General features: G+C 40.6%; 1 protein-coding gene across 3 annotated transcripts; it reads left to right on the top strand.

Annotated features, from left to right (window-relative positions):
• Window positions 1–2,508: 2,508 nt before the first annotated feature.
• On the top strand, window positions 2,509–22,911 carry SPDL1 (spindle apparatus coiled-coil protein 1). 3 transcript variants are annotated; one of them, XM_063168562.1, is made up of 14 exons: window positions 2,515–2,550; window positions 2,852–2,947; window positions 4,110–4,157; window positions 5,874–6,052; window positions 8,093–8,269; window positions 8,576–8,770; window positions 9,064–9,213; window positions 9,891–9,989; window positions 10,807–10,917; window positions 13,306–13,446; window positions 14,938–15,047; window positions 15,589–15,776; window positions 17,007–17,352; window positions 22,106–22,911. In XM_063168562.1, the coding sequence occupies exons 4-14, from the start codon at window positions 5,894–5,896 to the stop codon at window positions 22,251–22,253; spliced, it is 1,824 nt and encodes a 607-aa protein (XP_063024632.1). In that variant the 5' UTR covers window positions 2,515–2,550; window positions 2,852–2,947; window positions 4,110–4,157; window positions 5,874–5,893; the 3' UTR covers window positions 22,254–22,911. The 3 variants fall into 3 exon arrangements, with proteins under 3 accessions (XP_063024629.1, XP_063024630.1, XP_063024632.1); XM_063168559.1 differs by lacking the exon at window positions 22,106–22,911 and having other exon boundaries at window positions 2,509–2,550; window positions 2,852–2,935; window positions 17,007–20,776; XM_063168560.1 differs by lacking the exon at window positions 22,106–22,911 and having other exon boundaries at window positions 2,514–2,550; window positions 17,007–20,776.
• The last annotated feature ends 1,519 nt before the right edge of the window (window positions 22,912–24,430 follow it).

Genomic DNA, 24,430 nt, shown 5'->3' with positions numbered 1-24,430 from the left:
AATGTCAGTAAACAAAAGTATACAAACTCCACACTTTGGAAACATCAAGCTTCAGCAGCTGCTGGATTTGTAGAATCTCTAAAGGGCGGTGGCTGTTGTTGGGGCTGGAAGCAGGGAGAAAGTTCCTAACAGTAAATTTATGGTTACAGTAGCAATCTAGGGACTAAAATATAACCTAAACTGAAAAGAAACATGAGAAGTGACAGTCCTGTCATGGATAAGTAGGACTGAAGTATGTGTTTCCATAAAGCCATATTTACCACAAGCACTGGACACAATGACCTTGTCATTTATGTTCTTACAGCCTCTGAAGTGAAGTCCAGCTTCACAGCCAAGGAATGCTGGGGTACATCAGAATTAGATGTTGTAACCCAGGGGATGCTCCTGCAGCTCTCTGGCAAGATGCTCACTCCACCTGACAGATTGCTAGCAGCTTGTTAGTGACCCCTGCCTGTATGTTCCATTCACAAGTTGTGAACATGGTCTGTAAAACTGTCCTTGTGATTGCCATTTCAGCAAGGGGAAGAGAACAGCTCTGAAGATAATGGATTGTTTAAATAGTGAATTAGCTACTTGTAGGGGGATAGAATATAAGAAAATAAAGATAGTGCAGAAAGCAATCTCACCCCTAAGGATTTGCAGCTGGGCTAATTAACAAAGATTGGGGACAGGCCTGACTTTAACAGGCCACAGCTGTAAGCAATGAGAAGAAGATGCTATAAAAGAGAGGGGAACGGGCATTAGTTGGTTATTTAGTAAAGAAGAAAGGCAGTGCTCTGATGAGCTGCCTCCAAGAAAACACCAAGAAGGCATGAGGCTTTTGTGATAAGGAGACAATAGTCTGGAACCCCTGCAATAAAATGACAACAGTTATTTTGTATCTAAGCTCCTAATTCTGCTTTAAAGCATAAATGTAAAGTCTAAGCTGAGGAAAATATTATGGAATTTGCTAAAATACTCCATATATTAAATATCAGCTATTATAGATGGCTGTGGAACCAAAGATGGGGAAGCAGCAGCAATTTTAACTCTTGGAATTTAGCAGGCTACAAGAGTGGAGTATTATGCTAATACTCAAAATTTACAACTTATTTAGTTTTTTCCTGAGATGTACTCACTCCCTGTCAGTGGAGTTACATGGAGTTCTTAATTAAGTCACTCTTATCCTTATTTTAAAACAAGGAGGTTTAGCTGTGGGTATTTGGAGTGGTTAATCACAGTGAACACAGCAGAATCAGGATTAGAACAGGATTGTCTCATTTCCTGTCCCTGTTTTAATCAACTTGGTATTCTTGCCTGTCTAGACTGTTCTGTATTTAATTTTTAATCCTATTTCTTCTGACAAAAGCTAGACTCCTATTTTAATGAAAAGGAAAGTAGAAGTAGCATAATTTTGATAGTAAGAGTGTTTTATTTACTCTCTCTGTCAATTTACCTGTGAATTCTGCCTATTTTCCAAGCCTCTGTTTTCTTAGGGCATCTATTTTTGTTCCAGTTGCTCCAAATAGGATTGTTATCCTTGCACCTACTTACAGCCTATTGCTTGAATTTAACCTTTTAATCATTTACCATTTAACCATTACTTGATGTTTCACCAAAGGTAGAATTTGCTATCACATGTTTGCGTGCTGTAGCTTCAGTTAGGGATATCACATCAAGTAGAATAATAAGTACACAAACATACTAATTTTGCAGAACAGATTAAGAATTTAATTATTGCTTAAAAGGTAACAATTACTAAGGTTTTCTTTTGGGGTAAAAAGAAAAATAAAAAAAGTGTAGGCACTTGTGCTTGGATTCCAAAACAGCCATAGTGAAACACTCCTGCTGATGGATTTTGGTCTTTGTGGATATCACTCAGGTCTTCAATGCTTAGGAAATCTGTGAATATAAAATCCCTCCCTGGTATGGAAGTGAGGATGAGTAGAAAATAAAGCAAGCTAGAGAGAAAATCAGAAGGTTATTGACGGCTGTGCTGTAAGGGCTTCACCTGCCGTGCAGCTTGGACGGTGAAGCTGCACAGGAATGAGGGAAGGCTCGGCTGAGCAGGAGGAGGCGCCGTCCATCCCCTCAGGATTGGGGAGCTGAGGATCGCCATGAGGAGCCAGAGGCGTGACAGCAAACAGCGGTTTGAGAACTCACGAAAAGAAAAGTTATGGGATTCGTAACCAATGAGTGCTGGTGGCTTTGCTGAAACGCATAAAAAGTGTCAAGTTCTGCTGGTCGGTGAGCCAGGCTTTCGCGTGCTACCACCTAGCTCCTACTTCGGGCAAAATCAATAAAACACAGAAATCGCTCTCCTCGCTGTGCGAATTTGCTACCGCGGTCAGGACAACGTTGTATTTAACACCAATAAGTGGGGCGGCCACGACCCTGCGGCAATGAGGAGACAGAATCACCGCGGGCGCTCCGGGAGCCGCGGGCAGGACCCGCCCTCACGGGGCCCCTCGGGGCCGCCCTGCGCGGGAGGCGGGGCCGGAGCGGGCTCGGGAGGATCTCGCGAGACTTGGGCAGCGCCGCGGAGCCCGGTTTGAACGGCAGCAACGGCGGGTGCGGGGAGCCGGCAGCGAGCGAGCCAGGGCGGGCAGTGAAGGGGAGCGGGGATTGCTCTGTGTGGGGCCGCTGTAGTGCCGGCTGCCGGTTCCTGCCGCGGGTGGGGCCGTTGGCTGCCTCGCAGCCCGCGGAGGAGCGAGGCGAGCCCGTTCGGGCCGTGCCGGGTGTGGGGGTCAGACCCTCCCCCGGCTGGAGGGGACAGCGGGGACGTGGCGCTGGTGACACACAGCGCTGCCAGAGCCGGCTCTGTGCTGGCCCAGCCATGAGGCTGTGGTGTGATATTTGTTATTCTCTGTAGTACCGGCCCTCCCCGGAGCCTGTTGGTGGAAGGTGATCGGCTCCGGAAAGCTTGCAGCCTGAGTGTGCAGCGTGGGAGGTGCAGGTACGGGCTTGAGTAAGTAACTGGGCGGAGGGGTCGTGGGAATGCCTGGGCTAGGGGAGAAAAACCACCCTGGAGATGGTGCTTCTGATCACAAAATGCACTGGGTGCTTCTGATCACAAAATGTACAGGCGCTCCTGATCACAAAATGCGCTGGGTGCTTCTGATAGGATCAGAGGACAGGCAGCTCTTACAGGATCAGAGGACAGCCAGTTGTTAACGTGTGGCCCTGGGGAATAGGACTAAAAGAGAGAACTGTGCTAGAGTGGGAGAAGAAAGCTGGCCTGCCAACAGATTGCCTTTTATCTCCCACCCTGTTATTTTATTAAGGAGACTTTGAATGGTTGAATAATCGAGGTAGACTCTCTCATTAAATCTTTGAAGATACTTAGCCAGAAGTGAGTAACTCTTGTAACTCAGCAGAATAAATGAAGACTGGCTGTTATTTCCTCCCTCCTGCCTACTCACCTTGCTCCCCATTCAATTGATCTTAAAATGTTGTTTTCAGAGTAATTTATTTGGCCTCATGTATAATATTAAATTGCTGGTAATTAGTTCAGTGTACAGCTTCTTGAACAAAACTACCTGGCCTTGTTTGATTCATCCAGAATTGACAAGGAGAAATTGAGGTTGGCTGTGCTCCAAAAGGCATACTTGTTATTTTCCCTAAATAGTCAGCAGGAGTGTGTGAATAGGAAAGCTATTTCTCTTTTCCTTCCTACTTCAACTGTAAAGTTAAGAAAAAAAATACCTTTTCTATTTTCTGTTGTCTAGTAGATAATTTATTAGGAGCTTAAAGTTCTTGTATGTGAAACTGGAAGAGAAATGCAAAAGAGATTGAAGAACTAGGAGAGAGTGGGACAAAAATCCCCCCCAAAAAACCCATTAAAAATTACAAGTGTACCAGAAGAAAATGACCCTGGCCAAATTGCAGAGCATCCATCCTTTGACAGCATTGCCTGGTCTGACTGTTTCTAATCTGTCTGACAGCTGCCTAACTGAAATTTGAATAAGATTTGCATTTATGTGGGGGCTTAGCCTGTGATCTGCATGTTCATGAGGCAGCCAGCAGGGTTAAGCCTGTTCTGAAAAGGGACTGCTCTGAAGGGCTGTGCTGGCAGCTCAGACTCATCCAGACTAGACAACTGTTGCCTTTTTTTTTTTTTTCCTTTAAAGGTGGAGAGGAAGAATAAGGTCAAGAGATACTTCAATGGGCTTCTGGAGGTGAGTTAAACATGTTATTTAAGTTAGTAAACTAGGAGCTGCCAAATGGCTGTGTTGCTTCTATACTATTGTCTGATCAGAAAATAAAGTTATTTTTAAAGTTCTGTTTATGTAATGAACAACGATTCATTCATCCTCTTTACCAGTGGAAATACATGCTAGAAGTTGTTGCCTATGTTCTTGTATTGCTACTCCTTGTGTTAAAGACTTATTTATTAGTTTCTATGTGGAGTCCCTGTATTAGTATAATACTGATGAGTCTCAAGTATTGGTATGCAAAATTCCTGTGTTTCCCTGGCTTATTTTAGTATAAGTGCAAAACTAGTAATTCAGGCATTGCAGTGGTTAGAAGTGAAAGCTGAGGTTTCAAAGCCTGGCTGTAAAAAGTCTCTTTGTATGTGTTAAACCTGGACAGCAACAAGTGAGGAGAAAATGCAAAAATCAGAATGTGATTGTTTCTGTCTTGTGCCTTGGAAAGGAATTGGCACAGTATGGGCACAATTACTTCTGCATGTTAATTCAATTCTTTTCTAGTAGGAGAAGCTGGGTAACTCCACTGGGGGTTATTCATGTTGAATAAAAGTTAGCAAAAAAAAGAAGTGAAGGATGGATATTACAGCATTCTTAAGAATTATATATGTGCCAGTAAGAAATGGTAACAAAAAAATTGCTTCTGTGAGAACAAAAAGCAAGAGTCAGAGGTCTTCAATACAGAAGCACTTTAATTCTGAAATTTACGTAAAAGTTGTGGGTCCTGGCTTTGAAAAATCAACTGCGGGATTTTTTTGTCTCCTTCTGTTATTTCCTCCTCTTGGCATATGTTGTTCAGAAGCCCAAGTTACTTAGCATTTTCTGTCTTAATAGGATCTTTTTGCAGCAGCCTGATTTAGCAGATTTGGGAGCAAGCAGTCATACAAGCTTATGGTATTAATTTAACTTGATTTCTATTTTTTCAAATATTTAGTTTGTTGGGTTTACTTTGGCTAACTTTTTTGCAAAATTCACTTTCTGTCTTCTGTTTTACTCTACAGTCAGAAAAGGATGAATTTTCTGAAATGTGACAAGGGGATTGTTATATACCAACAAGTAAACTAATTTTTGCAAGACTCCATTAAGCACTTAAATAAATGCAAAGCCCTGTGTTCAACTCTGTATATTTTAACAGGGCTTCTATTTTTGACTCTCCCCTTGCTTACCTTTTATCTGTTTCTCTATCCCACATAATGTTATTAGGAGTGCCCTGTCCTGCTAAGGCAGCTGCCTATGCCAATCTAAAGTGTTATTTGTGTACACAAGAAATGCTGGACTTACTGGGGCTTGGTTTGTAATACAGAGAAAATAGTGGCAGCCAAGTGCATGGAAGTGTTTTCCTGAGGTTATTGAATTGTCTTGTACTTGGCAGGAGAGCTCTATCCTAAATTAACTCTGGTTGTGCTGTACAAAGAAAGCAGGCTGGGTGCACAGGAGTGTGCTCTTGCTGCATGTTAGATATAATCAAAAATAAGGCAGTAACCAAGTTTATGAAGAAATAACTATTTCAGTTATTTTACTGTTCACAAGTCTGCTTGTGAGCTTTTTTTTTTAGTCTTGTATTGCAAAAATATACGGTTCTGTCCTGGTTAAAAAGGAAATCCAATAACTTCTTTCAGATAACTACTCTTATCTGTAAAATGAGTTTACTCCAATATATTCTTAAGTAATATTTTTTCTTTGCAGTGTTGAATAAAAAAAGAAAAATGGAGGCAGAGACCATTTTAAGTCTTAAACAGCAACTCAAGGAAGCAGAGAACGAGCGGAGGAAGGCAGCACAGTATGGTTTGCATTTACTGGAGTCCCAGAGTGAGATTCAGAATCAGCTGGATCAAACACGCTCTGAATTGACTGAGAAAACTGAGGTGATGACTGCCTTTTCTTCTCCAAGTTCAAAACCAGAACTTTGTTTTATTTTAACTGTTTTCTGAAAGGTACAGGTGTTTTACATGCCTTCCAGCATCTAGATTCATTTTAATAAACCTCTAAGTAGTTGTAGAGAGGACTTTTTTCTCAGCTGTAAGACATTGAGCATAATTGTATCTAACTAGGAGAGGGTTTCATAGCTAATTATGCACCAAGTGTTCAGTATCATGTAGGACTAATTGCCTTTAATGTAAAATGAGTGCTAAATGCTAAAGTAAATTTGCTTCAGAGCATTTTTTCCTCTGTTTAGCAGTCCATTTATGTGTGCTCTCCCAGTCAACTTTATATCACTTAAAAGCTCTGCATAGAATGCTAGCAGCAAGACTGTAAAATTGATTTCTTCTCTAGTAAAGGTTTCAAATTTTCCAAATACCCAGAGGTTCTGAACTTTTTAGCACATTTCTTTGCAGCTCAGAAAAAGGAGTAGTATAGTGCTAAGCTATTAGAGGTATTATTTAGTTTTCTTTTTAGTAATTGTTTAAGAAAATTTCAGTTGGGAAAATCTCTTCCTCTTTTCATAAAGGCTTTAATAGTCATCTTTGTGTTCAGCCAGCTCATGTTTCAGATAAATAATTTATCTTCAATTAGTCTCTTTCTGGTTGTGCATCATCCCTTCTCCTGGGATAGAGCTGAAAGGTTTGTTTTGTTGCAGCACCCTGCTGTTCTGAATGGACAGAATTTTTATTCTGGTCAGTTCACCATTAGTAGGTTTGGTGTGAGAGGCAGCTGAAGGCACAGGTTCCAAGGAAGGCAGGGCAGGATCATCCTGTCCTGCACACAGGGCAGGTACTGAGCTGTCAAGCTGCTCCCATGGGTTGTGATCCTGTGTGGGAGGCTGGAGCCACCTTCTGAGCCTGGCTGGTAACTGGGATTCCAGGGGTGGAGGGTAGGGATTGTGAGCCTTCATACAGTAGAATAACATTTTGTGTGGGAGCTGTGCTTACCCAAGAGATTCTTTAGAGCTTTTGAAAATCTCTCTGTCTCTCCTCTGTGCACTCTGAGTCCAGTAACTCAAGGCAGTTCCTGTGAACACGAGTGTGGGTTCTATCAGCAGGCACAAAGCCTCTCAGGAACATCTGTGTGCTCTTCTGTAGCAGTGTGCAGGCAGGTTCTTGCTGGGGTTTTGTTGTTTTTGGCTCTGGCCATGCAGTGCACTCCCAAACCTGTCCTGTGGCCAGTCTTTATCTTGGTGTTAAAGCTCCTGCCCTGGGTGTTTGAGAGCTAAGTCTGTCCTTGAAAAGCTGTGTCTGTGCCACAGAGGTCACTTTGATACCTGACAGCTTTCAGTTTTTTATTTAATTCTGTTTTGTGTCTCAAGAGTTAGGTTATTTTGAAAAGGAAAAAAAAACATCTGCATGTTTGGCTTCCTTCTTACCTTTGGCTTCCTTCTTACCTTTTTTCCTTTCAAGATTCTCTTTTTCTTCTCCTTAATTGCTGCCTGAATGGAACAGTAAAATGAAGCTGCCCTTCATAATTAACAAACATGCAATCAAGCGTAGAGAGAAGCTGTTTAAAAAATTATTCTTCAGTCTGGAAGAGTTGATGGGACTTATTATGAAACAGACAATTTAGCTGTCTTAAAAGAACTATTGAACTCGGCTCTTCTGCTTGATGGACTGTAGTAATTTTTAACGTAATTGGGTTCTGTAGTGGTAGAAGGGGCATATAAACTCTGGCTAAATTTATGGCACTTGCAGAAAAGGTACCCACACCTTTCATGTTGGGTGCAAAGAAATACAGAGTTTCCGTGAAGAAGAGAATATTTCACAATGCAATTATAAACACAGCATTTATAAATCATAACACTTTAGAACAGTTTGTACTTTTTTAAAACATGGATGTTACAGCTCTCTAATTGGCACTCCCAACAAAAGACTAAATGAGCTACAAGGATCTTGGTTCTGAGCCTGTGCTTTTTCATAAATGCTTAAGGAACAGTGTGCAATTACATCTAGACATTGGTGTGTCATTTCTTTCAGAAATTTGAACAAGAGAAATACACACTTCAGAGAGAAATTGAACTCAAGAATCGAATGTTGGAAAGTTTGAATTTTGAGTGTGAGTCACTTAAGCAACAGCAAATTGTGCAACTGGATAAACAGAAAGAGCAGCTTGACAGAGCCTATGGACAAGAAATCAGTGGCCTTAAAAACAAGGTTTGGATGCTAATATATAGCTAAAAAGTTGTTAATACCACTTTAGATACTATTTGCTTAACTTATAATTGCACTCTTACCTAACAGAAGAAATAATAAATAGTTACAATGTATAGTAGCTTGTTTGGTTGGTTTTTAAAAAATATCTGTGTAGTCACTTATGAATTACATTGAATTCCAATGTTTATTTTTAAAAGCTACTCATATGTTTCCAAGACATTTTCTGTAATTGGAGCAGTCAGAAATATTGTGCTTTTGAAGAATTTACCATGAAATGATACTATGTAGTTATCAACTGTTTTTAAGTTGGAGAACCTGAAAGCAGAACTGGATGAAACCCGACTCTCAGAGAAACAACTGAGACAAAAAGTGGAGCATCAGAAGGAAATCATTGCTGCCAAATCAGAAGAACTGCACATGATGTCTGAGCGTGTCCATGAGACCATGTCCTCAGAAATGCTCAGCCTGCAGATAGAGCTCACTGAGCTCCAGAGTCAGAAGGTGTGTGAGTAGCTCTGCATTTGCACTGTAGCCTAGTTGAAGATGAAATTCTGCTTTTTTGCTCATTCCATTTTTAGGTGTGCTGTCTACAGTGCCATGTTAGGATTGGCTTTTATTCAGACATTGTGCACAGCAAAAAATGACAGCCTTAATAAATAGGCTTTAATACCTTATCTTCAAGATAATATTTTGTATTAAAACTAATTACTACTAACAAATGGCTTTGGTTTACTTAGGCCTGCTTGTCTTCCAGTTGCTTTAAATATTTTTCATTTCATGCTTTGTTTGTTTAGGCCAGTGATGAGGAAAAGCTGAATGAGCTGCAGTGCAGTAAGGAGCAGTTGGAGCTTGTGAACAGCAACCTACGGAACCAGCTGGAGCGGCTGCAGGGGGAGAAAGAAGAGAGGGAAAAAGAAGTTGTCTTTTACTGCAATGCATTAGAGGTATTCTCTTTATTTTTATTCACAGTGCTAGATAATCCCAAATTGCACAAGCTGTGTTGCCAGATTTTGGTGAAGGAGGAGATGTGAGAGAGAGGGGAAGGAGAAGGATAATGGTTGATCACATCTGGCGCTGCCTGGTGGTAAAAGCTCTGTTGGCCTTGTTTTGTGGCAGCTGTGAAGGGAGAGCTGTTGCATGGCACTGTTCTGCCTCTTGGGGACCTTCTCACAGGTCACTGGCAGAATTCTTCTTTTTATTTCATGTTCCTGCTGAATGCCTTGGGCAATCTTCTACTGGGAAGTAGAGCTTTTGTCACTGATGAACACAGCTGAGAGAGTGGTCTGAATATCATGAATCCAGTTCACAAACATCAGAGTTTACCCTTAAAGGCTTTTAGTTGTGCTCTTTTTCTGAAGAACAAGTGGAATATTAAGTGTTCTAGTGAAAAGAAATGAATTTGTCTCTTAGTTACTAGAACTGAGAGCTGTATGTACAGTTAAGGACTAGAATTTTATGGCACATACTTTGTTACTAGAACTGTATGTACAGTTAAGGACTTCAGTACAATAGAATCTCTGCTAAAGTATTGGAAATAAAAAAGAGTTAGTTATCTGATTAAATTTGTGTATGTGGTACATCAGATGCTTAAATGACTAATATCCTCTTTGCTTTAATCTAGAAAGCTCATGAGGCTAATCAGGAGCTTCAGGTTCAGCTGGATCATGCAGTGCAGCAATCTTTGGATCCTACAAGTAAAGGCAATTCTCTCTTTGCTGAGGTACAACTATGCAACAGATGCCTGAGAAGTATTTTTAGTTTTCTTTCTTATTGTGTTGAAAATATGGGAGTATCTGCACCTGATCTGGCCAGCATGTGTCTCTATTCCTCAAATATGACTTCAGTGTTGATCTGACATGTGGAAAACCATTTCATGCTCTCTGAAGATAAGGAGTTAATAAATTTAATGGCATCACTTCCAGTTATCTGACTATCAAGTCAAAAGTTGTGACTGAGGGTTCTTCATGGTTCTCTCTGCAGCTCTTGGTTTTAAGCTGTGCTAGCTGATAAGTCCATCTTTTTTGTAGAAGACAGCCTGTGAAATATTAACAGTTGCTGATAAATGCTGCCTTACACACTTCCTCAAAATGTCTGGATGATTGGGCTTTTGGGAGGGTTTTGGAATTAGCTTTTGAGTAAGAGTTAAATGCAGAGGGAGCATTATGTTTCATGTCAGCATCCAGGGGATGGGTGAACTTGGGAAGAAGCTCAGATTGTTTTGAACTGTTTGTTTTGTTTCCAGTGGACAAAACTATTCTACAGCAACACTGAAGCATGTGCAATGTTACTTTATTTTGATAGCAAAAGAACAAAAGAAAAATCTGCTACATTTCACTGATTGGGTTTCAGTGGCACTGTCTACTCACTTCTATCACAGGGCTAAGACAGTAGCCTGTATTTTCAAGTACTGTTGCTGGAAAAGCAGTGTTTGCAGACTAAACAGCAATTCCTAGGCAGCATGTCCTTATCAAACTGATCATCCAAGTGACAGCAAGTGTTGTGATTTCCCAGTAATAATTGTTCACAATGTTCTGTAGGTGGAGGACCGTAGGGCAGAAATGGAACGGCAGCTGATCAGTGTGAAAGTAAAATATCAGTCCCTACAAAAACAGCATGCATTCAGTAGAGAACAATTGCAAAGAATGAAGGTAGGATGATTCCTGTAATACTCCAGGGTGTCCTTGGGTCTGATAAGGCACTGCTTTAATGCACAGGCCAGGGGATTTGTTATCTCTAAAATATGGGGCAGTAGTGTGGGGGGAGGGAAATGGGAGAAAAAACAAGTGAGATGATGTTGTGCTGTTTGACTCCTACAGTCCAACAGCATCCACCTTACAGTGAAGGCACCATGTTTGCTCACTTTGGCAATAGTTGTTTAATGGATAAAAGTAAAACACAACTCCTGTCAGTCAAACTAGCATTCAGTTTGTCTTGGTAATTGTTTTTTCTTTTCTTCTCCAATCCTTGTACTACACGAATCAAGCATTTGTACATTAACTGTGGTTGTTAGGAAGGAGAGTACAGAAAAAGACAGACAGGCTTTTACCATCATCACACTGCAGGGGTTTGGGTTTTTCTACCTCTGTGTTGCTTTCTTGTCTTTGTCCATTTTTTTTTTCTTCTTGCTTTTCTCTGTTTTTGTGTGAGAATAAATCATAACTTTCATAACTCTTAAGTTAAATAGGATGAGGGCCTGTTGGTTAATGTTGAGGACTAGTTAGCAGAAGCTGATTTACAAGATAATGTCAAGGGGATGCTGCAGAGCTGCCAACTCTTTTCATGTTGGTCTCAAGATTTTTCTAATACTAAAGTGGATCCTTTCACTTTGATCAACTGCTTGGTCATGCAGTTTGAGGAGAGTGCTTAAACATCAAGGGTGATTATGATGAGTTGCACTGCAGGTTTGTATTAGCTAGATTTTGTGGAGTAGGTTGAAAATAGTTTAAACAATGGTCTTAAAGCAGAAGAAGAACCCTACTGATACAGCAAAGATTTGAATGAGGACAGTCTGGGTAGGATCAGTTGCTTTGGAAATTTTCTTTGTGATATGGGGTGAGTCAGTCATACTGATTGAATGGTGTGAGAAACACAGCTAATACTAAAAGTACCAAAAATGGAGACAAACTGGTAGCCTTGTACTCAATGCTTTCATTTGGAATTTCCTAATTTTTTTTTGATAGTACAGGAGATGAGTGGTTTGTTAGGACAGCTGTTTTGCTTAAGCTGCTGTCTTAAATCCCTGTTAGCCTCCTCTCTGTGTTGTGCTGCACTGAGATGCTGCCAGTTAAAGCTCAATCTGAGTTTAGCTGATCTCTCCACTCAAAGCTGCTTACCCCACAGGAGAGGTAACTGCTGTTGCATCTTTAGTTGAAGAATCTCACTTTGTGGTAATTACTGGTAAATCCTGAGGATTTGACTCGTGAACAGAATGTACACAGCACTCCTGGGAAAGCTTTCCCACCTCTAGTGTATTTTTCCTAGTCCAGAGCATCCTTTGCAGTTTCTTGAAGTTCTTTGTTGTGTAGATCAGCTGCAATTTGCAATTCTGACAGTTAGCAGGAGGGCTTTTAAGGGAAAAGGGAAAAAGGTTGGGAGCTGTGAGGATAGTTTTAGTCAGCCAGTGAGGTGGAGTTTACAATTTTGCCTCCCTTACATCCTGTGGAAGCTCTGAGGAGATAATAGAATCTTTAATTAGCTCTACTTTGTGCACAGAATCATCAACACCCTTTGACATAAGAGATTCTATAGGGTAAATGCTCTCTGTAATCTCATTTTTTCACTTGATCCTTTCCCTGTGATTTCTCCCAGTGTTACCTTATCCATACTGACTAGACTGATAAAAATGCCTCAGTTTTCACTAACACCTTGTGAAGTCTTTCATTTATTCTGTTTCTTGTTTAAATGTCTGATGTATCACCTGTAACTAAATGTACTAAGATCCTTGCACTTCAATATTAACACCAACAGAAATATTGCTGTAAATGTAAGATTTTTATAACTTCTCCTGTATAATGACAGAGGGTGTTCTTTTGCCTCAAAGGAGGTATTCCATTAGAGAAGCAGAAAGAAAAAACTGAAATTCTTGGGTTAATATTGTGAAAGGCAAACATGGTGGAGTTATAACTGAAAAAAAATGGGAGGTTAAGCTTGTGGGTTTTCCTGAGAGAGTTCTCAAGGTGCATTTCAGCTCTGACAAATCAGCCTGGACTGACACTGGCTTCTGGCTGGTTTGGTGCTGATGGTAAATGCTGTGTGTGTCCTTGGCAGAGTGTTTGTGTGCTCCTCAGCCAGCACAGAGGTGAGTGGGACACCCCAGGGCTGCACTGCTCACTGAGATCTCAGCTCTCCTCTGCCTTGAGCTGTCTGTGCTGATAATTGCTGGGATTGTGTCGTGGAGACTGACTTCAAGCACCCAGTACCCTTCTGTATTCAGGTTTAGAATTACAAGGCTAGAGTAACCAATTTTGTGTAAAAGGCTGGGATTTTCAGTCACTAATCCCAGTATTTGTTGTAAATAGTTTTTTCCTTTTTTCCAGCTGCAGATGGCTACACTGCTGCAGCTGAAAGGCTCCCAGGCAGAATTTGATCAGCTGGAACGCTTACAGTCCATGGTAGAGCAAAAGAATGGTGAAATAGAAGATCTTCTTATGAAAGTGAGGCAGCTAGAAAAATTTAAGGTATGTGGTTTTTAATTAAGTAGAAAATTATAATTGGAAGCTAAAACATGAAAAATAAGAATTATGAGAACTATCTCAAGTCCATGCTCAGGTTTAAAAAGGTATCCAAAAGCTGACTTGTATCTTTATTTGACCTGAATTGCATTTTGCAGCTGGAGAATATTGGACTCTTCAAGTGCAGAGAAGCAGAAAATTATACCCCACTCAACACCTGGGTTGAAGAAACAATTTTTGTTCTGTGTGAAGCACCTTCAGATCGTTTATAGTTACTTGGTCAGGGCTCACTGAGCTGTGCCATCCAATTTTTCCCTGGGAAGGTGCACTCATTTGGCACTTGTACTTAGTGTGCTTAGGCTTCAGCCTTTAGTGCCTCAGCTCTCTTGAATTTCCTGGATATTTATTTTCTTGATGTCTCAACTTTGCAGCTGAAGCATGCTCTTTTCTAGCAAAACTGAAGTGCTTAATTATCCCTGTAAAGCAGTTTTTTCAGTCCTCTTATGCAACTTGAAAAAAATCCTGTCAGTATTTTGAAAAGTGAGAAACACATGAGGATTTCTGTATACACCAGTGTAATGCTGCTGATGTTTGTGTGTTCCCAGAATGGAAAACTGCACCCTTTCTTAATTCTGGCATGTTTCTGGACTTGTTTGGCTCTTCTTTATCAGAGCTTTGGAATGCAAACTGAGATGTATTGGCTTGTGCAGTAGGACTGTGCTTTCCAGGGTAGCCTCCTGTATTCTGTATTTAACCCAATAACCTGGTGTAAAGCCAGGTTTAACCCATTTTAGCAATAATTGAGGAAGCCTGATTGTTTAACCAGTTTTGTCATGTTTAAGCTTGATCTCTACTTAATTTTTCTCTAGGCCTTAAATAAGTAGTGTTGGCAAATGGAATGATTCCAATAACCACCAAAAGTATCTGTAGGCAGTGACTGAGAGAGGCCTGGGAGGTCTCTGGGACAGGATTAAATTTGAATACTGCTTGTTCAGGAAAAAATCACCAAGCAAAACCCCCAGTGTCACATTTTATAACATGTTGCTTTTTACTATAAAGCAACTTCCACATCTGAGATACATATTTGATTTTGAGATTTTGACTGTTGATGAGCATGGCTGATATTCCTCTGGGGTCCAGCTGCTGAGCCTAGAAATAAATGCTGAGGAAAATTCCCTGTGGATTAACTAAATACCCTCTATTATATTATCAAGTAAAAAAACAGCACAGCTTTCTTCTTGCAAACCTTCTGGAGTTGAGATAACTCACTTTTTTCCCTTTTGTTCAGTGAATGAGAGAGAGCTGTCAGTTTTAGTGCTATTTGACATTTGTAACAAATGAGAAAGTACTCAGAGCAGCTCAGTTTTATCATCTGTGTTTAAATCCCTCTATGATGAGGCTTCACCATCAAAATGCATAGAAAATGTCTCCTAAGAACTAAGCTAATGTGCTTCTGAAAGGTCACTGCCTGACAAGCTGACACTTGTTCTTTATCAGAGTTTATATGAGAATATGGAGGAGTCCAGACCCGCTAATGGAGCGAAAGGAAGTGACTCTGAAAATGGTTACTATGCAGACTTACTGCAAATTAAACTTGACAACTCAAAGTAAGTGATTCCAGCCTGAGGCTGTGGCAGAGTTATCTTCTAGGTACTTGCTTTTATCCTCCCTTTTTTTGTTACTGTTGTATTTTACACCCATGTGTAAATGGGTTTTGTTCCTGTTGCATTTTCTAATGCTGTGGAACCAACCTGACTTCATTTATAGGACTGAGAGTTGTTTTTTTGTAGTTTCATTTGCTTTAAAAGATAACAGCAGAAATACTGTTTATGATTATTGCTTTCTTCCAGAAATATCATTAATACTCCTAGATACAGGGCAGTTGAGACCTTGAATAAATTGCAAGTTAATCTCTAAGGAAACTGTATGAAAAGTCTTAATCTTTAGACTATGTATGTTTATTCCTCTTATAAAAAGTGAGATAATAACAGTCAAAATGTTTCATAGGACAAAAAAGCTTGATTTTTTACTACTGATGTAGAAATACCAATTTAAGGTGAAGTTCAGTGCTTACTTGTTTCTTTACTAAAAGAAAAACTCAAACTAATCCAAGTGTGGCTGATTTTTATAATTTTCCTCCCATCCCAGCAAGGAAACTGAAACACTGAAAAATGAGCTATCCCTGCAGAGAATGAAAGCTCTGTATGAGAGCCAGAGGGTCCTGGAATTTGAAAGGAAGCTCTTCACAAATGAGAGGCATTTGCAAGCTTGTCAGAGTGAGAATATGAACCTGAGGGTTATGCTGGATGAGCTGAAAATGAAATATGAACCTGAAGGTAACAATTTCTTTTCTGTCAGGGAAAATGTAAATTTCTGGATTTCTCAGCCTTTAGAAATGGAGTGACATTAAACAGGAAGACATTGTTTTAGTTCCAGAATTTAATGCTTAAATAGTTGCTGACTTTCTGAAGTAACCTCTTCCAAAATCTGCTGAGATGAAGTAGAAAAGCCCTGCCTTGCTCAAGACCTCACTTGAATATGTGAACACTGACGGGAGGAGACTAAGGAATGAAATTTTACTGTTAAAAATGGCAGTTCAGGGGCTTTGTAGAGCACAGGTAGATAACCAGACTCCAGTGGGTGGGATCAAATCTCAGATGTTTCCCATAATAACAGCAGTGTCTGTGGTGGTGAGAAGCCTCAGCTCTCTGGGTGTAGGCAGCTGATGGGAGCTTTGGAATGAGGTGCAAAGCTTTTACAGGAAAGCAGTTTAGCAGCTCAAGTTAATATGGATTAAATTTTGGCTAGAAAGATGCACCTGACAAACAGCTGATACCTGAGTATGGGCAAAGCAAGGGAGCTGTGGAGGAAGAGGATTCCATTAAAATTGAGAGCAAGTTTAGGTGAGATATTAGGAAGAAACTTCCTTGTGAGGATGGTGAGGGCCTCACAGGGTGCCCAGAGCAGCTGTGGCTGCTCCATCCCTGGCAGTGTCCAGGCCAGGTTGGATGGGGCTCGGAGCAGCCTGGGATAGTGGAAGGTGTCCCTGCCCATGGCAGGGGGTAGGAATGAGATGGCCTTTAAGATCCTTCCAACTTAAACCATTCTGGGATTCCATGAACAGGGAACCAGATAGGAAAGTTGGTTTTGTCCACACCCAAAGGATTTACCTTTAAAATGTTACTTGTGGAAGCTTGCCTCAGCAACCTGCAGTTCAGAGCATTTAATTTAAAGCCTTGGTGAAAAGACAGAGTGGATGAGGAGAAAGATGTCTTTTATTTGAGTTATAATCTGATCATCCCAACAGAAGTTAGGAAGAAACATTCTTTTAAGGGTATTAAAATTGTCTAAGTTACATGTGTGTGTACATATGCGCATACATACACATACGTGTACATACATATGTGTATGTATATACATATATCAAATTATAAATTGTCTATTAAGAATTATTCCAAGCCCTTTAGTCATGTGAAATATTCTTACTTTTATTGTGAACATGTTGGGGGACAAGTTATCTCCAGCTTCTTGTTTGTACAAAAAGCATATTCCATTTTTTCCTTTAGAATTGCTTAAAGGTTCTAAAATTAAAAAGAAGAGGGAGAGGATTGCAGTGAATGCGACTTGTGAATACTTTGACAGCCAAAATACTCCAGTGAAAGAAACTGCTCTCACTCAATTGTCAAGTAAGGAAGGGAAAATGACAACTACCAAGACCCTGGAGAAAAGTGATGCTTCTCCAAAAAAACAGCCTGTCCAAGCATCCCCACTGCACACAGCTCTGCAGGCAATAAGAAACATTGTTGAACCTGAAAGAGAAAGAAAAAAAGTTAAAATTCAGGATGAGAATCACGTCACCTTTACTTCGAGTAGCAGAAGTGGAAACAATTCCTCAGCTCCAGCTGTCCCCAGGTCAGTGTCAGCTTCTGTCTCTGCTCCAGGCCCTCAGCACAGAGCTGCATCTCTTTTCTTTCGCTGCATGAACTGTGCTCTGCACTGCTTTGTCTATCTCCTCAGTGTTGCATGCAGTGTCATCCCTCAGCTCCGGCTGCCCACGCTCAGCCTCTCACTCCCTTTTAGAAGGACTAAAGCACTGACTAATAGAAAAGACTCTTGAAACAGTCTCTGAAGTAACTTTCCCATTGAAGACATTTAAGGTGTGCAGGTAGCATGACAGCTCACTTGGTTTGCTCCAGCATCAGAAGCTTTGTGTTCTTGGTGCCCTCAAAACTGCCCCTCAGCTGTGTTACAGCTCAAGGTAATAAAGGCAGCTGGAAGCATGCTTCACTTTCATGCCTAATTTCAGCCCCCAGCAACTTCCAGATTTAGCTGAAAGCCTAAAAATTATTTAAGTAATTCTTCACTTGAATTGTGTTAACTTTCATTGTACAAGATAATAGAGAATTAATGAGCTGTCTGTGTTGTCAGACAAATCAAATGCATGGTCTGGATGCACAATAGCTGGAAACGCAACTGCCAAATTAAGATGAGATTTTTCTCCTGAACTGAGAATTGAAGTTACTTTTTGCTACATGTTAAAGTAACTGACAACAGTCATTATCTCCACCTTTTTTATTCTGGTGAAAACAATGCTGACTTTGATTTTCTACTTTTTCAACTAATGCTTTTTGTATTCTCTTCATACTCTTTGTAAACTCGAGTGTTTGGGTGTAGAAAAAAGTCTAGGCTAGTCCAGAGGTTTTGGGCTTGCAACTTGCTAATATCTGCTGGAAGAAGCAGCCAATGTTAATGGCATTCAGGGTAATTGGATTGATGCTTTGGCTCTTAGGTTGCATGGATGTAATTAACAGTTTTAAAGTAGCCAAACACTGCAGTCTTCTTAAACTGTGGAGAAAATATGGCAGAAACAGCAGTTTTAGTAGCTGTGTTAAAATGTGGGATTGTTAGTGAGGAGGGAAGATCAGGAAGGTCAGATATGGATGAAATGGAGAGGAAGGATTTGGAATAATTCAGTAATGGTGTTGGGGTTTGATAATGTTCTCTACACATAATGGAACAGGCAGAATGTAACCTGATATCAAAAGGTTAACTTACCTCTTCAAATTGCTTTGGGAAAAGAAGATATAATGGCTGCTTACAGGAAACTGTTGGAAATAGTTAATGGGACCTGAAGGGGGAACCTACTGGAGAGAGGGTGAGGAGTGGAAATTGTTTATAGAGTTGATGCTGGAAAGCAGAGAGAGTAGAAAAAGTGGAAGAGGAAGGTGAAACCATAGTTCAGAGGGAGGTTTCTAATCTTGTACCCGTTGCCGTTGGTTCAAATAAGGAACAAAAGATGGAAAATATTAGAAAAATAAAAACCACAAACACACTTAAGCTGCCACAAAATTTCATAGAGGCTGTTATGCTTTTTTTGGTGATAGTGTGAGCCTGTAAAAGGCAAATCCAGGCAGAAAGTTGTTTGTTTCTAATTATGTTAATGAACTACTAAAACCTCAGGTTGTGATATTAAGCTAGCATCACGGATTTATTTACCCCTGATCTGCTATGATGTGCTATAAAATAGGAAGTCATGTTGAAATCTGAGTAGTTGAGAAGCTGGATTTCTAAACACTGAAAGAATCTCTGGACTGTTCTGTGATGGATGTGGCTGAACCTTGGGCACAGAAAATAGTGGCAAATTGATCAGGAGTGGGGACCTGAACAGGGAGAGTTTGTGGGAGGAAAATACAACAGTGGATAATTGTCAGTGTTTGACCTTGTGTCAACTAAAATGTGATGCTGCAGCTGAAAGGCTGTTGTGCTCTCTGGGGGTTGGTTTTGTGCCTGGAATAGTTTGTCTGCAGTAATTAGTGGAGCTCTGACATTGGCCCATGAATTGTGAGAGAGCAGAGCCACTTTAGCTGTGAAAGGGCTGCAAACTGAATTTCTAGAAAGTGGGGTTGAATTTGTCATCTCAGCCCAGGAGGCAATGAGGAAGTGGTCAGAAGTGATCTGGGTGTGCTTGTGGAGGTGACAAACTCCCTTGTGTGAAGAGACTTCCTTGCTGAGGAGGTTTCAGCAGGTACAGCTGGATAATCTCAGCCAACAGCTGTGTGTGCAGGGCACCTCTGCCCTTCCAGAGGGCTCCAGCCAGCTCTGGAGTAGCTCATTAGGGGGTGACACTGATCAGGTTATGATATGAGAGTGTTGAGACTACAGATTTAAATATTCAGGTGGTGATTATTACTTCTCAATGCATACTGGAGTTCTGGCAATGCAAAGGTTCTGTGTAGTGATATCTTTTGTTTGGCCAACTAACTGGTCAATAGAAAGATTCATTTCTCTATTGAAATGCTTTTCTTCCCTTCCTAAACTGAAATAGCAAACTCTAGCCCTTTCTGCCCAGTTTATATTGCATTGAGATTTGAGGTTGTTTGCCTGAGTTTGATCTAAAGAAGACCTTGGATGTCCAAGAGCTTATTTGCTCCCTTAAATTATTTAGTTGGATTACATACACCAAATCTACTTCGCTTGGGCTTTGTCCTATTGCCTGTACTGCTCAGCAGGAGATCTGGATACACTAATAATACTCTTTGGGGTTTTAGGCACAGCCCTCAGCCTTGGGAAGTAAAGCTCCACCTGACGAAACAAGTTCATCTTTCTTAAGCTGGTAGGAGCCCCAGTTATATCTCACTTTGAGTCTGTAGAGTGAAAGCTCAAATAATGTCATAATTTCACCAGCATTTGCTTGAAGTATTTAACCATTGTCTGTTCTTTCTGGTCCATTCCCTGTGCTGACAGCTGCTGAGCCAGGACAGGACTCTAAGGGCTGTGGGGTGAACCTCAGCTGCTCCTCCCTCTCTTCCATAGGACAAATGAGAGCATTGGGTGGGTCAGGTTTGTGGGTGAAGATGGCAGAGGTCATGGGCAAACCAGACTTGGGGAAGATTAACTCCCTTCCAGTTAAAGATAATGGGGCAGTGAGAAAGAAAGAAAGAAGCCAGGACTGAGAGAGTGAAGCTGAGCCTGAGAAGGATAGGGGCAGTTTTCTATCTCCTCCTCCCCAAGAGGCTCAGGGTGAATGTGGTTGCCAGAGTTGTTACATTACAGGCTAAGAGAATTATCTAATACCATGAAAGGGCAATATTGTGTCTAAATCCACTTGTGCTGCTTTGGGATGTAGCTTACGTGAATGTGGTTTTTATTCTTCTGGTTTGAGTTCTCTCTGCTTGTTTATAGGCATTCTATTGGCAATTTTGGCCACTAGAGTGGTGGTTTTGGGGGCCTTGGGCAGGGGTTGTTTAAGGCAGAAGAATGGGAGGGACTAATGAAGGGAATCTACCATAGGAGCAGATTCATGGGCAGAAACTCCAACCCCACCTGCAGCTGCTGATGGCTACTGAGAGCACATTTCTTTCTTCCCTGAATAATTCCTTGTAGCTGTAACCCCATGAGGATTTGTTCAGCTCAAAGTGAAAGTGACCATGGACAGAAGGTGCTCAGCCCTCAGAGTTGCAGATGTGGCCTTAAAACAAAGCACGTGGTGGAGCAAACCCTGATCTAGAGGAGGTGCCCAGCAGAGCCTGGTGTTCTTCAGCCTGTTGAGACAGTGCTTATAGGGATTAACATGAACAGGGCCTGCAATGCATCATAGTTTGACAGCAGTCTGAATCTGTAGCTGAATTTCCCCAATTTTTTTTGTTACAGCTTCTTTCAGTCCTCATGTTCAGCTGCACCTTTCTGTATTGCAAATAAATCTCTAACAACTGAGTAGCAGCTATTTGTTTTGGGAGAAACATCACTGAAAGCAGCTGTCCATGCTCACTGAGGGCTCCTGAGACCACTAAAAACCCACAAGGCCACCAGGGAATTGCTTTAATGTATGTGCTGATAACCAAGTGTAGAGTTTGTGTTATTATATAAAGTGATGTTTCATTTGGAACTTCATTTTCCTTAATTTCTGTCTTTGTGGAAATAATCATGTGTAACAGTCAATGGGCTGTGGGTAATTTGATTGGGTAAAATATCACTCTTCATCAATTGTTCTAATGGCATGTTTGCATGTTCATTAAATTAAAACCAAGATTTAGACATCTGAGCGCAATCTGATGTTTTGATTTCAAAATTATCTTTTTAACAGCAATGAGACAGTTCTATCTCCACTTACATTCATAGCAGAATTAAAACATGTCAGTAGGCAAATTATATCATTTAGAGCCTGAAAATAAATCTTCCCCCAACTGAAGATATTCAAGCCCTAAGCTGAAGGCCACAGTAGTGTAGAATGAGGTTGAAAGGAGCACGTTATTTTAAGGGTAGGTTTTTGGTGGTGTAGAAGCAAGAAGCTTGACTTCATCCCATTTGTTTGATGTTGCTCAGACTTTTCACCTGGAGTTGTTCTTTTGGGGACTGGATCTCCTTTCTGTGCATGACAGTCACTGGTGTTTCTGAAGGCTGATCTCAGCCACTTCACACATTCAATAACCTTTCTTACCAAACATTTCAGCAGCTGAGGTGTGGAGGGAAAGCTTTAAGTGATGAAATGTGATTAGGGCTAATAAAAATGGTTTGGTCTCATTTTCTTCTTAAACTATGCTTGCTCTGTCTCTGTATATGGATGATCTTGTTTACCAGCTGGCTTGTTGATTTTGCCTAAAATTCTTCTTTTATTCCTGGTTTATATTAACTAAATATGTATTTAGAATGGTTGCTTTGCCTATAGGTTAACAGCTGAATCCAGATTTGAAACTACAGAAGAAGATAAGAAGGAAACTAAAATCTCAACAGAGAAGAAAACCCAGAAGAAAAAACATTCCACACTGTATGTATCTTCCAAGGCAAGTTGTGAAACTCAGTGTGCTCAGCAGTGAGTGACTCCTCAGGGACCATGGGCACTCTGGGGTCCTGCAGCAGCAGGAGCTGCTCTGGGAGCTCTGTCCCATCAGTGCACAGGTTGTTAACTTGAATATTGATCTGCCTGCTGTGATTGCCTGGCAGAGCTGCACTTCTGATGCCTTCCCTGAGGGCACCTCTGGTGTTCCCTTGACCCAAAGTGTGGCCTGTTCTCCACTCCTGGCAGAGTCTCCAAACACATTCATTGCTTTCTTTGAAGCACAGGGCTGTTGTGGAGGAGAAGTTCTGGCTAACAGAGGTTTTATTATATGGTAAGACAGACTAGACAGGGTTGATGGAGAACTCAACTAAGTGATGTTCTCCTAAATTTCTTCCACTTTACAGATTCAGATTTCTTAATATTTTTCCTCCTAAAGTATTACTTCTCCACCTTAAGGCTGACCTATTTACAAAGTGCATGTGAATCACTCCATGTGTTTTGGTCAGTGTTTGAAATTCTATGGATTCTTGTATTTGTACTATTAAATAAAATAAAGGTTTATTTCTTTCTTTATGAAATGTAGCCTGTATTGTGTTTGAGAAGAAACATGTATCCATTTTTTAAATGAAGGTGATGTCTTTTGTAGAACTTTTTGTTAAAAAAAAAGTACCTCAATAAATGATAAGAATGTGTAATGCAGGTGCTGTGTGTCATGTTTTTAGGAGAAAACTGTAACTTCCTGAAGTTCATGAAGCAAAATTCTGAGGAGACCTTTTAAGTTAGGTATTTGTATGGAAGTTGGATTACTCCATTTGGGTCATGGTACTATACTTTGAGCTCTATCTGGTGAATGGATTAGCCAGTCTCTAAGTAAAAGACTCAGTAATTAATGTGGAAGTTCTATAAGAATTTTTCTTTTTAATCCATCATGTAAAAAAGTACATTTGGGAGTAATCTTGTAACTCTTTGGTTTGTTTACAGTTCTGCCAGGTCTGAAGTGGTGCTGGGGTTTTGTTAACTGTGGTTGTGCATGTGGGTGGCTTTAGCTCATCAGTCACATCAGCAAAAACTGAATTATGATCACAGCAGAAGTGACTAAAAAGTTACTTTAATGACCCCATCTTCTCCCTTTCCAGGCAGCTCCATCTCATTATCAGAGCATTTCTGCGCAGTTCTGTTTAGGCACTGCCCAGTGGCTGCTGCCTCTTGAACAAAATAATCAGGAATCTGTGTCATGGAATCAGATTTTGTCACTTCACTGGTGTAAGACATTTGCTATGTAACTGAGTGTTTCAGTCTGTTGTTAATGAAGCTACATAAACAGAATATCTTCTTGTTAACTTTTACTGACAGCAAATGTGTAGCCATGAAATAGTTCTTGCTCTTCTTGACTTTGGTATGTGAACTTAAATGATGTCATGTTGAAGAAATCCTGGCTTTTATGCTACAAAATGTTAGAAAAATCCTTTTTTATGTAAATGATGAAAGCTACATTTGTTTACTGTCACTACTGTGAGACACAAATAGCCTAAAACAACTGAGGTACATGATTGTTCTACTTAGAGGAAAACCTGTGGTAAGTTGACATTGGATAATGTGTTTAAATGGCAGTACTGAGACAGTTAATTATGTTAATTGTGTGTTGATTTATGTTATAGTTAATTTTATGTTGAGCTACTTGGCATGTGGCATTTCTAAAGCTTTTTCTAGGTTGAAATAACTAATTTCTGTGACAAACAAAACTGGGATGTCATTTCAACAAACAAATGCAACTGATTAGGATTATCTCATTACCCCCAGGGGCTGCTTTACAGTCTGTGCTGCTGGAGCCCACTTGGAGTGCCCAGGTTTTACCATCTTATGCAGTGGATTTGTGTTTGCACATCCTCCTGCAGGAGTGCAGGGGGTGTAATGAGTCTGGGGCCCGGGGTTTGGGTTTGCTGTGACACACCTGAGCTACTGTGCATGGGAGTTCTTGTCTATTTTCTGATTTGGTTCTGGTTTGTCTCACCACTTGCTTTTCTGCAACTGTGCTCACAGATCTTGGCATAGAATAGAATTTAGATGCAACTTCTGTGTTCTGCTCAAATTTTTTATAATGGAAATTAGCTTAGCTGAAAAATGGGTAGCTAGCTACTCATCATCTTACAAGGTCTTGTTTTCTGGAACTGATAGCAATATTGAAGGAAGCAAGCACTGTCTCTCTTCTGCTTG

This window comes from Melospiza melodia, chromosome 14, assembly GCF_035770615.1.
Source record: "Melospiza melodia melodia isolate bMelMel2 chromosome 14, bMelMel2.pri, whole genome shotgun sequence".
Classification (NCBI taxonomy): Eukaryota; Metazoa; Chordata; class Aves; order Passeriformes; family Passerellidae; genus Melospiza; species Melospiza melodia.
Note: the sequence above shows the minus strand (reverse complement) of the source record. Positions and strands in the feature narration are given on the sequence as shown.